This window comes from Vombatus ursinus, unplaced genomic scaffold, assembly GCF_900497805.2.
Source record: "Vombatus ursinus unplaced genomic scaffold, bare-nosed wombat genome assembly UNPS02014802.1, whole genome shotgun sequence".
Taxonomy (NCBI): domain Eukaryota; kingdom Metazoa; phylum Chordata; class Mammalia; order Diprotodontia; family Vombatidae; genus Vombatus; species Vombatus ursinus.
The window spans coordinates 8,669,011-8,684,119 of NW_020954580.1; the positions used below are offsets into that span (position 1 = coordinate 8,669,011).

The window sequence follows — 15,109 nt, forward strand, 5'->3', positions numbered from 1 at the left end:
GTTTGGAGATCCCTCTGGTGGTGTCTGGGCAAAGCATAGCGCGAGGGTGGGGCGAACATCCTGGCTGGGTTTGCAGGGCTAGGATCTCTCCTCCCCACAGATGATCACATGGTGCGAAAGTGGGTGGTCCTGTGGGGGCGGGGGATTGGTCCCGTATTAAGGTTTTCTTCCCGGTTCTAAGCTGTTTTTATCCCTGACCAGGTGAGGATAAAAAGCTCGCCTGGGAAGGCAGGAAGACTGCCAGTGTGTGCCAGTTTCTCTGCCTGTCTTCCTGCAGGCCTGGGATCATTCGCTCTGTGGGTCAGAGAAAAAGCAGGTCATGGAGACAGCGGCGAGGATCAAGAGCTGCCTGGCTCCAGGGCTGTTACGGGAGCAAGTGGCTATAGTTACCGGCGGCGGCACAGGCATTGGCAAGGCTATAGCCGCCGAGCTGCTGCACCTAGGTGTGTCCGTGTCTACGGCCGGTGCAGGGGAGAGGGCAGAACTGGGGACATTGAGCGGGAGGGGCAGAGTTGGGGCAGAGGACCCTGGGAGATGCTGGGGCAGTTTGGGGGGCCGTGGGGATAAAGCGGAGACGCTGAGGGCGAAAAGGGCAGAGCAGAAGACCCTCGAGGAGAGACGGGGAAAAGCAGGGTAACTCTGGGAGAGAGGGAAAGACACTGAGGCGAAAGGGTAGGGGCCTAAGCGTAGGAGCTGGTGGGACCCTGGGAGGAGAGGGCCGAGGGAACATGGAGAAGGGCCTGGAGATGATGTGGGAGAGGAACTGAGGGGACGTTAGGAGGAGGAGGAAAGGGGCTGTGGGGTCCTGTGGAAGAAGGTCTGGGCAAGACATGCACAGAGGGAGAGGGGCTGGTGCAGAGAGGGGGAGGGGGGCTGCCGTGACTAGGCCTGGGGAGCCAACGAAGGATAGGGTATGTGGAATCGGCGAATGAGGATAGGAACAAGTTGGAGGGCTGCTGGAGGGAGAAGAGCAATGGTTGGCAGGTGTCCGAAAGTTTTCTCTACTGAGAGAAATGAGAGGCATACTGGCAGGGGGTCCATGGATCAAAGGTAGGAGGCCAAACAGAAAGCAGGGATTTGTACTGGCACGCTGAGGAAAACCTGCTGATAGCGGCAACAACTTCAGAAATTATAAGATTTAGTTTTTTATAACATTTCAAGCCTATAGTCCAGAGTCAATCAGCAGCATTCCACTCACAATTTAGGATAAATCAGTAAGTTTCACAGCAGAAGGAGCAGTAGAGAAAGGGAGAGTCATTCAAGGGAGGAAAGGGAAGGCTTCTGGGGGAATACTTGCCAAGTAGGCTCGTGTGTTACCAGAATGAGAAGACGTTCCCTGTGGAGGGGCAGGAGAGATAAAAGGAAGTGACCAAATACTTGAGCAGAACTTAACCTCTCAGGATTGTCGTGAGTATCAAATGAGATACTATCTGTAAAGTACACTTGGAGTCAGGAAAAACTTCGTTTGAATTCTGCCTTTGATAGGTTCTAGTCCTGTGACACTGACAAATCACTCACCTATTCTCAGTCCTTTTCCTTATAGGAAGAATGGAAATAATCATAGTACCAGCCTCATGTGTTGTAATGAGGATCAAATGAGTTAACACTTAGCAAACATTCAAACCCTTTATAAAAGTTAGTTATCATCATTCTTATCATCATTATTATTATTACTTTTGTTATCACCTGAGGAGACAAATCTATACTAGATTGAATTGGGGGGCATTTTGTGATAATAAATTTTAGTAAAATGAGACAATTGATCCATTTAACAGATTTTTTTTTCATTGAATTGGCTAGATTTATTGGTATCGTGTTAACTTCTGTTACTCTTAGTATAAGAGTTGTTTTTACCAAATCAGAATTGCTGAAAGCCTTTATCATGTGATGATAAAATAATGGAATCTATCCTCCAGACTAATAGATGAGCATGGTTGAATACATAATACAGGAGTTTTTCTTATTTTGCATAAAGAAAGGGGAGGTAAGAAGGGAACATGAATTCATTAAGCACCTATGATGTTCCAGATATTATGCTAAACACTTTACAAATATTTCATTTGATCCTCAATAATCTTTTGAGGTAGGGGTATTATTAATCCCATTTTTACAATTGAAGAAACTGAGAAGTCAAGTTACTTGTCTAGGATCACACGGTTGGGAAGTGCCTGAGGCTAGTTTTGAACTTGGGGCTTTCTGATACCAGGCACAGTGCTCTATCCACTGTGCCACCTAGCTGCCCTAAAAGCAATGAAAGGCATAAGACTATAAATAATGAATATCTGCAATGTGACCACACCCCTACAAATTCTGAGATCCAAGTCACCTCCAAACCATATACATTCACTCTTCTGGAACCCAAGAGGTCTAGGAAAGGCACTGTTTGGTTGTTTTTATCCCTACTGCATCCTGAGCCATCTCCAGTCATCCTGATTGATATCTGGCCACTGGACCCAAATGGCTCTGGAGGAGAAAGTGAGGCTGACCCTCCTTCACTCAAATCAAAGTCAATTGCAAGTCATGTCATCATCTCCCCAATGTTATGGTCCTCTTTGAGAAGGAAGGATAAACCACACATAACCCTTTAGACAAAACCACAGGGTTGAGGTAAGCTTTGAGATGAGACTTCAATTGTCTCTTTTCTATTGTCTAGGACAATAAATAGTTATCAACAGTGGATCAGACCACTAGAGTTTACTGTGTTCTTGCATAGTTTATCATATTATGTTTCTTCTTTAATAGCAGTTGGGTCTTTTACTGTCCTAGTAGGCTTTATTACTCTATTAGACTTTCTATTATTAGGTCACCAGATGGTTGGGAGTGGGGGAGGTCTTTTACTATTCATTCATCAAAATGTTGCAAAATGATTGTGGTTCCTATCTGGGGCCAGAGTAAGGCTTGACTTGGAGTTAACTGTGACTTGGGCTTGAATGGTGCTTTACATTTAATTGCTATATTGTAAATTTGGGCAAGCCCCTTAACTTCACCTTCAGATTTCTCCTCTGGAACAAGCAGAAAATTCTTTTAGTTTCTACCTGTCACAGCTGTTGTGAAGATCAAGGAACAGAAAATGCAAAAAAAAAAATGCTTTGTAAACTTTAAATACTATATATTTTCTTCCCACTTTTGAAGAGACAAAAGGGGCTGAGAGGAAAATGAGGAGAGAGTCAGGACATAGGCGAGGAGTTATAGGAGAGCATTCTAAGTATAGCAAAGTAGATGGCATGAAGGTGTCACCCTTTCTTGGTACTATATCAGCCTTCAGTACGCCTAACATTATATTCATTCTCTTATTTTCATCTTTTGTCCCCAACTCTAGAGAAATCAGGGCAGCTAGCTGGTACAGTGGATAGAGCTCTGGGCCTGGAGTCAGGAAGACCTGAGTTCAAATTTGGCCCCAGATACTTACTAGCTGTGTGACCCTAGGCAAGTCATTTAACCTTCAGTTTGCCTCAGTTTCCTCATCTGGAGAAGAAAATGGTGAATCACCCCAGTGTCTTTGCCAAGAACACCCCAAATGGGTGCACTAAGAGTCCAACACAACTAGACAACAACAACGTATCTGGATATTTTCTTTCTAATTAATTAGCTTAAGGTTCAGAGGCTCATAGAACTGGAGCTGGAAGGCACCCTCGAGATCTGCTTGTAAAACCCTTTCATTTAACAAATAAAGAAACAAAGGATTCAGTAAAACATGGTCACCGGACCTTATATCTTGATCATGAAAGATGAATAGGTTTAGTTCAATTAGGAAAAACAAGTTGTGAACTCTTAGAAAAGAAGACCTCAAAGCATACTAGCCATATGACCATGGATAGGTCACTTGCCCTAGCTGGATCTCAGTTTACATCTGTAAAATGGGGATAACAACATAATAGCTACCTCAATGTTATGAGCTTCAAGTGAGATAGCATAGGAAAAGTGTGAACTTTAGGACATTTATGTAAATGTCAATTATTATCTTCTAACTATTTCCATTCAGTCAGTAACTAAGTGACACTGCATGTGAGAAGAACTGGGTTATATACAAAGATAAACAAGCTGTCTAACCACTCCTATACTCTATTAGTTTATTTCCTTTCTCCCAGTCCCACACTATGGGTATCTTTTAAAGTTCTGCCCTGGCTTTCTCTTCTATCTCTACATTCTTTCCCTTGTGATTTGATCCACATCCCTGCCCTGTATTCAATTATCACTTCTCTGTGGATGACTCCAAACTATACATGCTACTGTCTCTCCTGAGTCCCTGACCCACATTTCTACCCACCTACTGGGTGTTTTTGCATATAGGCCCCACTAGTGCCTCTAACTCAACACATCCAAATCTGAACCCATCCTCCTCAACTTTTGCAAACCTGCCCCTCCCTTCCAGTGTCCCTAGTTCTGTTGGTGGCACTACCATCTACCTGGTTCCTCAGGTTTGAAACTTCAGGAATTAGTTCTTTCTTCCCTCTCCTTTAGTGCTAACATCTATTTAGTTTCAAAGCTCTACCTGTTCCACCTATGAAATATTTCTCATGCCCATCCCCTCTACTCTGCTAAGTGTCCTGCCACCTTTATTCAAGGCTTTATGATTTCTTCCTGGACTCTTAACGACTCTCTGCCTCTATTCTTTCCTTTGGTCACTTCATCTTTTTAAATAGCTGCTAAAATAATCTTTCTTATCCTTAGATCTGATCTTGTCACTCCTTTGCTCAAAAAGTTTAGTGACTCCTCATTGCATTTGTGATAAAATTAAATTATTTTAGCACAGCATTCAAGGCCTTCTGTATTCTATTCCCAAATTACCTTTCCAGTTCTATTCATCTCTGTTCCCCTTTAGATATCTTTGTGCCAGTCAAGTTAGTCAGTTGTTCTTCGACTTTGTCCTGGCCTCTCCTGTCTTTTCTCCTTCGTGCAGATCATCTTTCAGACAGGGCATGCATTTTCTCTATAGCTCCATCTGCTGAAATTTCTCTCTTTAAGGCTCAGTATAGGTGCCACTCCTCCACTTAGACTTCTTTTCACCAATCCAGATGAAAGGTATCCCACACTCAAATTTCTTACAGACCATTGTCTGGATTTTTTCTTTGCATTTGTCACAGACAACACTGATGATTATATATACATATGCATATATACATATATATGTCTTATTCCTTCTTTTTAGCATAAAAGCTCCTTGAAATCAGAGATTGTTATTTTTCTTTTGTGTAGCTACCCAATGCCTTGTACATTTTTTTTCTCTGACCTGTGATTTCTTCAATTTTGTAAATTCTGATGTGGAAATTCCTTCTGTCCATGAAGACTTATCATTCCTCTGTAACTTAGAGCTGCAGAGAGTTGCCTGTGGCAGTGGGAGGTTAAGTGATGCCCATGGTCACACAGCCAGCAGATGTCAGAGAAAGGACCTTGGTTCTAATCTTCCTGATTCTAAAAGGTGGCCCTTTATCCACTACATCACACTGCTTCTTTTTGCCTTACAAGTAGCAACTGCTTAATAAATGTTTGTTGAATAAAAGGAGAACATTGCATTCTTGGACTGAAAACTGCAGTGTGAGATCAAGGGCTATTTTCTTATTTTAAATCGATCAATCAATAAACATTTATTAAGCACTTACTATATGATAGACAGTGTCACAAAACTTCCCTGGATGCATTCACAAGGAATTCCTTTATGGCAAGGGTCCTCATCCTGAAGCCAACAGATCCCAAAAGGCCCTTGGATAGATTTCAAGGGGTCCACTTGTCTTTTAAATATTTTGATAAATGAATATTATTATGATTAGTTTTCTTTGTAATCCTAAGTGTTTATTTTGTGTGTACAAAAATGGTATTCTGAGAAAGGGTCCCTAATCTTCACCAGACTGCCAAAAGAGGATCCATGAGGAAAAGGTTAAGAACTCTTGAGTTGAAGCAAAGGTATACAAACATCATCAAACTGTATCGTGGATATAGCAATATGGTAAAGAAACAAATGACATAGGTAAGTTTGCATTACCTGAAGAGATCTCTACTTCCTGGCCAGGCACATCGCAGGTTTAACAATTGAGCAGAAAAGAGTATTTATGTTTTGTATTATATATTCTGCAAGAACACATTAGATTTTTAGAAGGTCAATATCATTGCTGTTTTAGAGATATCCAGGCCCTTGCTGTCTTTGTGAATTCATGCAGGCCGTCCTTCAGAGGAAGGCCAACGGTACATTGGATGGATTCTTTATGAAGGGCTTATGGAAATACAAATAAGAATTGCATGGAATGAGAATGCAACCTTTATGTGGGCTTTGATCTGTTAATGGAGCACCCACACTTATTAGGTTATGGATTCTCTGAAATATGTGTGATTACTGCTAAAATTGGCCACAGCTAATAAGATTTTTTAAAAATTCAATTTATTTTTTATCTTCAATTTTGTTCCCTAATAAGATGGTTTTCTTGACAGAATGCAATGTTGTCATTGCCTCCCGCCAGTTTGATAGATTAAAATCTGCAGCAGAAGAGTTGAATGCTGCCCGCCAGCCCTCCAACCCAGCCATTGTTACTCCCATCCAGTGCAATATTCGAAAAGAAGAAGAGGTAAAGTTAATAGTTCTAATTTTTCTTTCTCTAAAAGCTATGAAAATTGTGTGGAGAATATAGTATGGCCCTAAGTACTTCTTTGACATGTTTTTCTCATCCTAATGTACTATTGATTAGTAAAAATGCTTGGGAAATTGTTTATTTCTCTTTATCAATATTTTTTCTGGTTAGTAGCAGATTAACCATAAATACTTTTTTCTTTCAATACTTATTGATAATTTTTCTAAAACGACACTTTCTTGCTTTTTGAAGTATAATGTATTCAAAAAAAGTAAATCCAACAAACTATATGCAAAGTACTGTGCTAGGTATGGGGAATAAAAGACAAAAATGTAGCAATCGTACATATCTGCAAAGTCATCCTCTTTCACACTCGTTTCATATATCTAATCACTCCATTTCCTTCTCATTTTAGTGGCGTTGATTTTTTTTTTCTGCTCCAAAAGCTTTTAAGGGGCAGCTAGGTGGTGCAGTAGATAGAGTGCTGGGCCTGGAGTCAGAAAGACTCATCTTTGTGAGTTCAAATCTGGCCTCCAGCACTTACTAGCTATATGACCCTGGGCAAGTCACTTAGCCCTGTTTGCTTCAGTTCTTCATCTGTTAAAAATGAGCTGAAGAAGGAGATGGCAAACCACTCCAGTATCTTTGCCAAGAAAACCCTAAATGGCATCACGAACAGTCAGGCATGACCGGGCAGCAGCAGCAGCAACTACAACAACAATAACAAAGGTCTATAAATTTCGGGTAAATCAAAATTATCTATTTAAATTTTTGTGATATTATCTATCACTTGATTGGCTAAGAACTCTTCCCCCTAGTCATAGCTATGACACATCTGAACTCATCCTCTCCTAATTTTTTTTTTTTAGTGTGATCTTTTACATTCAGACTGTGTACTCAGTCTGAACGTGTTCCAGTCTATGCCATATGATGTTGGTCCAATCCTAAGGGGAGACTTGTAGGATGTGGATATGTGGTACAGGGCATGCATGATACCTCTCACTTTGCTTCCTACTTTTCTCAGCAGTTTTTATTCAACAACAAATTCTTCCCCAAGTAACTTAGGTTTTCTGGCTTATTGAACCCTGAGTTTGCTTCTGATTTGTTTTCAGCTAGTATGTTCTTCTGTACTAATTTTCTTTTAAAAAAATGCCAAATAATTTTGGTGATTAATGCTTTATGATATAATTTAAGGCCTAGTCTTGTTACTCTAACTTTATTCCCATTTTTTCCTAATATTTCCATGAAAATACTAATTTTTTTATTCATGTAAATTAATTTTGTTACTCTTTTCAACTCACATATATATATAGTACTCGTAGGATACTTTTCAAGGGCTCTTAGAGGTTGATAGCATCTGTCCTCTATTTTTTTTCCCAATTTCACTTCAAAATTCAAGGCTTTTCTTTTTCTTGACCTATCCTAGGCTTATCATTAGCACCAATCTTAAGTCTACTAAACATAATAAGTGTCCGCCTTTCTGTGCATGATTATTGAGTGGCAAGACAGAGGGGAAGGAGGACTGAACAAAAGAGGATACCTGTGAAAAACAGATTGTCTGAGGTGGAATCAGTCAGTTAGCTATGAGTGGTGAAAGACCATAAGAAGAAGGAATACTGTATGTGTGTATACACACATGTATATATGTATGTATATATGAGTGTGTATAGTATATGTATATGTATGTATGTATACACCCACATATATCCACACATACATACATACACACATCTATACTTTCTTAAGAGGAAAGAGAGAAGGCATCTGGCAATAGAGAATTATCAAACTATTTCTTTATATTTCTATGACATTCTAGAGGCAGCTAGTGCAGTGGACCTGGAAATAGGAAGCTCTGAGTTCAAATCTGTCCCCAGACACTTAGCAATGTGAATTTGGACAAGTCACGTAACCTCAGTTTCTTCAACTATAAAATGGGGATAATTATAGCACCTACCTCACAGGGTTGTCGAGAGGATCAAATGAGATGTATTTGTAAAGGCACTTTGCACAGTTCCTGACACATAGTAGGTGCTATATAATGTTTACTCCCTCCCTTCTAAGGTTGACAAAGTATAGCCCTCACAACAGCTCTGGAATGACATAGGGTGTACAAGTATTATTATTTCTATTGTACAAATGGGGAAACTGTTGTTGAGACAAGTGAAATAACTTCTCCAAGACCACACACCTGAATGACAGAGCTATGTTTGAACTATGCCTTCTTACTCACTTAACCTCTGTTGGCCTTAATCCATCGGAGAAGGAAATGGCAAACCACTCCAGTGTCTTTGCCAAGAAAATTCCACAGACCATGGGGTCATGAAGAGATGGATATGACTGAATGACCCAACAGTAACAACTTCTTGCTCCGTATCTAATACTCTTTTCCACATTGCCTCAAGGGCAAGTATCATTGGCTACAGTGTAAAGATCATGAAACTGAGGCTCTGCACTTTTCCCACTGGTTCCTATCATTATCATCAATAAACGCTGGCTGAGTCCTTGATATACGGTGAGTGAGAAGGGAGACTCAGGCCCTGGCATTTATGATTTCTGGATGTTTAGAACTGATTAGCCATTATTAAGAGGCAGAACAATTAATCTTCATAAAAACATTTTTTTAACAGATTTGTGAACTTCTAACTCTTAGCTCCTTCTAATGTGTGTCAACTGATTTAGGGCCTGTTGTAGAAGGATTTCAATCATGCCAATCTTCATTATTAGGCTTTCAGTAACAGTTTGGGTTATTTAACCAACCTATTTTCTTGTGCTTGTTTTAGGTTAACAATTTGGTTAAATCTACATTAGCTATCCATGGCAAGATCAATTTCTTGGTGAACAATGGAGGAGGCCAATTCTTATCCCCTGCTGAACTCATCACTTCAAAGGGATGGAATGCTGTGGTTGAAACCAACCTGACTGGCACCTTCTACCTTTGCAAAGCAGGTAGGGATGGTAAATATTCAGAAGAGCTAGGCCTTTCTTCATTTTTAGATCATAAACCCCACTAAGAAGTATTACTTGCACTGAGGTGCCAAATTCTTTTTTTTTTTTTTGGCAAGGCAATTAGGGTTAAGTGACTTGCCCAGGGTCACACAGCTAATAAGTATCTATGTCAAGTGTCTGGTCTGAGACCGGATTTGAACTCAGGTCCTCCTTACTCCAGGGTTGGTGTTCTATCTACTGCACCACCTAGCAGCCCCTGAGGTGCTCAATTCTTAAAGGAGCTGTGACTTTACAAATGTGAATGTTCCCTGCACTGATGTACATTGCAGCCTTTCTACAGTTTAGTACGTGGCCTTCATAAGTAGCTAAAATGTTCACCATCTTGCAGCCTTCCTTGTGGTAAACATGTCCAAATAGGCTGAAGTGGGTCCTTAGGCAACAAGCCTGGGGACCTTCCCCAAACCATACTTGGAGTAGTCCTGCACACTGAATAACAATTGTGCTTAACAAAGCCAATGCAACTAAAATTAGAAGGAAGGTAGAAAACTGGGAAAGAATTTTTACAACCAGTCTCTCTGATAAGTGCCTCATTTCTAAAATATATAGAGAATTAGGTCAAATTTATAAGAATACAAAACATTCCCCAATTGATAAATGGTCAAAGGATATGAACAGACAGTTTTCAGATGAAGAAATTAAAGCTATCTATAGTCATATGAAAAAAATGCTCTAAATCACTATTGATTAGAGAAATGCAAATCAAAACAACTCTAAGGTACCACATCACATCTATCAGATTGGCCAACATGACAAAACAGGAAAATGATAAATGTTGGAGAAAATGTGGGAAAATTGGAACACTAATGCTTTGTTGGTGGAGTTGTGAAATGATCCAACCATTTTGGAGAGCAATTTGGAACTATGCCCAAAGAGCCATAAAAATGTTCATACCCTTTGACCCAGCAATAGCACTTCTAGGGCTATATCCCAAAGAGATCATACAAAAGGGAAAAGGACCCACATGTACAAAAATATTCATGGCAGCTCTTCTTGCGGTGGCAAAGAATTGGGAATTGAGAGGATACCCATCAATTGGGGAAAGGCTGAGCAAGTTGTGGTATATGAATGTAATGGAATACTATTGCGCTATAAGAAATGATGAACAGGCTGACTTCAGAGAAACCTGGAAAGACTTGTATGGTCTGATGCTGAGTGAAGTGAGCAGCACCAGGAGAATGGTGTACACAGTAACAGCCCTGTTGTGCAATGACTAATATTGGTAAATTTAACCCTTCCTGGCAATACAAGGATCTAAGACATCTCCAGAGGCCTTGTAGTGGAAAATGCTATCCACACCCAAAGAAAGAACTATGGAAGTTGAATTGCTATTTTTTTTTCTCTTCTGTTGAGTTTTGTTTCCTCTTTCTGATGATTCCTCCTATTGATTTTAATTTCTACTTACAACATCACTAATGTGAAAATATGTTTAATATGAATGTAAATGTATAGCCTATATCAGATCATGCACCTTCTTGGGGAGGGTGGTGGGGAGGAAGGGGGAGAAAAATTTTAAACTCAAAAGCATGTGGAAGTAATTACTGAAAAATCAAAATAAATTAATAAAAAAAGCAATTGTGCTTTATAGCTTTTGAAATTCCATGGTTACCTCCATGCTTTGGAATGTGACTTATGGGTCGAATTTTAGTAGTGCTTGATGTACCCATATTTTCCTATTTTATTCTCATTTTGAAAATCATACATTTGATAAAGAATATTTAGAAGCCTCCAAAGACATTTGTTAATATCTAATAATAGTCTAGGGGGCATCTAGGTGGCACAGTGGATAGAGCACTGGATTTGGAAACAGGATTACTCATTTTCCTGAGTTCAAATCTGGCCTCAGATACTTTACTAGCTGGGTAACCCTGAGCAAGTCACTTAACCTGTTTGCCTCAGTTTCCTCATCTGTAAAATGAGCTGGAGAAGGAAATGGCAACCCACTCCAGTATCTTTGCCAAGAAAACCTCAAATGGGGTCACAAAAAGTTGGACATGACTGAAACTAAACAGCAACAACAATAGTATAAAAGACTAATAGTCTAACAATATATTAAGAGTTATATTATTAATTGGTATATTAGATTATTATTCTAAGTTTAATAATAATTATTTATTGATATTGTTCAGTCATTTCAATTGTGCCATAATACCCTAACCTCTCATGGGTCCACACCTCCAGTATGGAAAACACTCATAGTTCTATACCATTTTGGCACTGATAACTGTTCTATCTCTTTAGTGATTAAATACTTTACATGTTGGGGTGATGGTCTGGACTGTGACCCCTCAGACATCAGAGTAAAGTTGTACTGATGTAGAAAAAAGACTTTTATCTAAGGAAAGATTTAACAGAGTAAACTGATATGGCATTATTTAACCTGGAGAAAATAAATTGGAGGGTTAACTAAGTAGCAGTTTTTATGTCCAGCAACAGTTTACTAAGGAACATGGGGAACAGCTCAAGCTCACATGAATAGCAAGTGGCAGAACAGAGATTTGAGCTGAGATGCTCTGATTTCAGAGTCACCCCTTATTGCCCTGTGTTGTCTGAAAATGATTTGATTTTATTGTCTTTTTTCTTTTGTACAGTTTTCAAGTCCTGGATGAAGGAGCATGGAGGGTCTATTGTGAATATCATTGTCACGTTAAGTCAAGGATTTCCTAATGCTGTGTAAGAATTTTTACATCCTTCTTTTGTCTTGGAACCCTGCTTAAACTCTTTTAAATGGAGTTCTGATGTCTCTCATGATTTCAAACTGTCTTTTTTTTCCGTTGGGACTTTAAGAGGATACTTTTAAAGTATACCGATGCACTTGGAACCATGCTAGGTCCATCTTTGTTTTGGGATTGCTTCTGTGGTCAGATGATGCAACTAAAGGATACATAAACATTGACTCACTTATTCTTCATAGTCAGGACAGATGAATGTTCGTGGATGCCATAGATGTTTCTGATGATTTCATTTATACCCTTTCTGCATGTCATACCATAGACACAGCATACACATGCTCCATCATGTGTATGTCCTCACTGTGCTTTGCTTTTACTGTCTACACAGGACTGTAGGATAAAGCCAGCTTTTTAGATTTTTTTCAGATTTTAGACCTTTCTTGATGCTTTTTGCATTACCTGCAGGTTGAAATATCTGTGAAATCCTTAGGTACTATTTGGAGTGTGTATTGTGCACCTTGAGATATTTTTCTGTCTCTTCTTTTTCATGTTTCAAATGGGAGTTGAACATCCTCTTTTGGGCAGCGTGGGGGGGAAGAGGGAATCTCTTCTAAGAACTCTCTCTTAATTGTTCATTCCCTCTTTTAAGGAACACCTTTTCATCTTTATATTCCCAACTAGAGTTTTGTTTTCTTTCCTTATGGAAAAAGCAATTTAGTGAAGTAGTCTAACTTGAAAGACTTTTTCCTCATGAAAACTTTCAGATAAAACAAAAGCAGTAAAATGATAGACTTTCTTGGTGCCAGGTCACAGACTGAATTGGAATCTTTGGGTAGAATGAAATTGGGTAGGATAGAACAAATCACTAGAAACTTAAGCATCGAGTAATTATTTTTAGGACATCAATCCTAAATTCTTTGTTTTTTTTTTTTTAAAGTTGTGTTTCTTTTAAGCTCACATTCGGGCTTTATTTCTTATCAGCATTCTCTATCTGGAGGGATGATGTGGAAGGGAGTGTCTTTTTATCAACAGCTTTATATAATCAGATTTCCAAGCACCAGCCATGGGCTGTGTACCACCTAGAAATGTGATATCAAAGTGTTTTTTTTTAAATTTTTTGACTGTGTCCCCAGTACCTAACACAGCACCTTTTTTTAAAAGTATTTTTCCCAATTACATGTAAAAACAATTTTTAACATTTTTTTAAAGTTTTGAGTTCCAAATTTTTTTCCTACATCCCTCCCCTTCCCCCTCTCTGAGACAGTAAGCAATCTGATATAGATTATACATGTGCAATCATTAAAACATTTTCATATCAGTTATTTTGTGCAAGAAGATGAAAGGAAGGAAGAAAGAAGGAAGGAAGAAAGAAGGAGGGAAGGAAGAAAGAAGGAAAGAAAGAAAGAGAGAGGAAGAAAGAGAAAGAAAGTTTCAGTCTATATTCAGACAACATCAGTTCCTTCTTCGGAGGTGGATAATATTTTTTATCTTGAGTCCTTTGGGATTGTCTTGGATCGTTGTGCTGCTGAGAATAGCTAAGTCATTCATAGTTCTTCATTGTACAATGTTACTGTTACCATGTATGATGTTTTCCTGGTTCTGCTCACTTCACTTCACATCAGTTCATGTAAGTCTTTCCAGGTTTCACAATATTTTTTAAAAGAGTAGTTTCCCTACTTATTTTTATAAGTTTGGATGGTGCATAGAGAGTTTTCTTTACCATCATTTGGTTTCCATGATAACTTCTTGGAACTTGCTTGAATTGCTAAACTATTTCCTCTTATCTTCTAAAAGATAGTCAGTATTGGTATAGTCCCAAGTATTTCTAAATAGGAGTATTTTGTTTGAACTGTTCTTCTGTGACTTAGTACACCAGTTAGTTTTCATATAAATATGAATGATTAGTGGAAGTTGAATGAAACCTTTAATTATTTTTTCTTTAAAAGGCACAGTGGAGCAGCAAGAGCTGGCGTGGAAAATATGAGCAAAACTTTGGCAACGGAATGGGCCCGCCATGGAATAAGAATCAATTGTATCAGTCCTGTAGGTAACCAGTTCTGTGTATACAATTTGTGTACTTATTGTTACATTTTCCTTGTTAGTAATTAGTACATTCTATGTTAATATTAACTACAAAATAAGACAATAGGTAATAGACAAGTTAGAGATTCTATTTGTTGTGAAAGTATTCTTTTATGTGCGACAAAATTCATAAAGAATTTTTCTAGTTCATGTGTTTTGTTTGTTGTTTAGCTTGAGAGAGGCTGGAGGCAGTGAACTTCAAGTAAAAGTGGTAAGGAGGGAGGAAGAGTAATAAACCTACAGATGTAAAGCTCTTTCACAATTTAAAATGTCTTTGGACATTAGATCTTTTTATTTGGGTCACATATTCTAAACGGCGTTGAGAAATAAAATCTTACCTAGTTTACTGTTACTATTGGTAGCTTAGCCTCTGACTGGTGATTAGTTTAGAGACCCCAGGTGTTGTGTATTTTCACTCAAGTAGGTAATCCACTTAGGATAATTGTACCTCTATGACTTTACTGAGAAGCACAAATAGTAGCTCTGTGAATCTCTATATTTAATCTTTTCTGCTATTTAATATATATTAATGTAATATATACATATAGATTATGTGCTGATAGTTCTAGTTGGAATTCAACCATTCTTTCACTTATTTTTTTTAACTTTCCCTTTTGTCCCCAAACCTAGGGAACAATTTATTCCCCAACTGCCTTTAGCAACTATGAAAAGCCTGAAGAGAGTTACGTTAAACAATTGTATCGATATTGCCCAGCTAAGAGATTTGGTGTTCCTGAGGAGGTAATCTCTCTCTCTCTCTCTCTCTCTCTCTCTCTCTCTCTCTCTCTCTCT

The 15,109-nt window shown here is 38.8% G+C and overlaps 1 protein-coding gene across 1 annotated transcript in view; it reads left to right on the forward strand.

Annotated features, from left to right (window-relative positions):
• Positions 1 to 176: 176 nt before the first annotated feature.
• Positions 177 to 15,109, forward strand: part of PECR (peroxisomal trans-2-enoyl-CoA reductase) — a 20,292-nt gene continuing 5,359 nt past the window's right edge. Inside the window, exons 1-6 of the mRNA XM_027873699.1 lie at positions 177 to 443; positions 6,424 to 6,557; positions 9,341 to 9,506; positions 12,155 to 12,236; positions 14,182 to 14,278; positions 14,948 to 15,058. Of these exons, the coding sequence (XP_027729500.1) occupies positions 320 to 443; positions 6,424 to 6,557; positions 9,341 to 9,506; positions 12,155 to 12,236; positions 14,182 to 14,278; positions 14,948 to 15,058 (714 nt within the window). The 5' untranslated portion in view covers positions 177 to 319. The remainder of the gene's footprint in view (positions 444 to 6,423; positions 6,558 to 9,340; positions 9,507 to 12,154; positions 12,237 to 14,181; positions 14,279 to 14,947; positions 15,059 to 15,109) is intronic.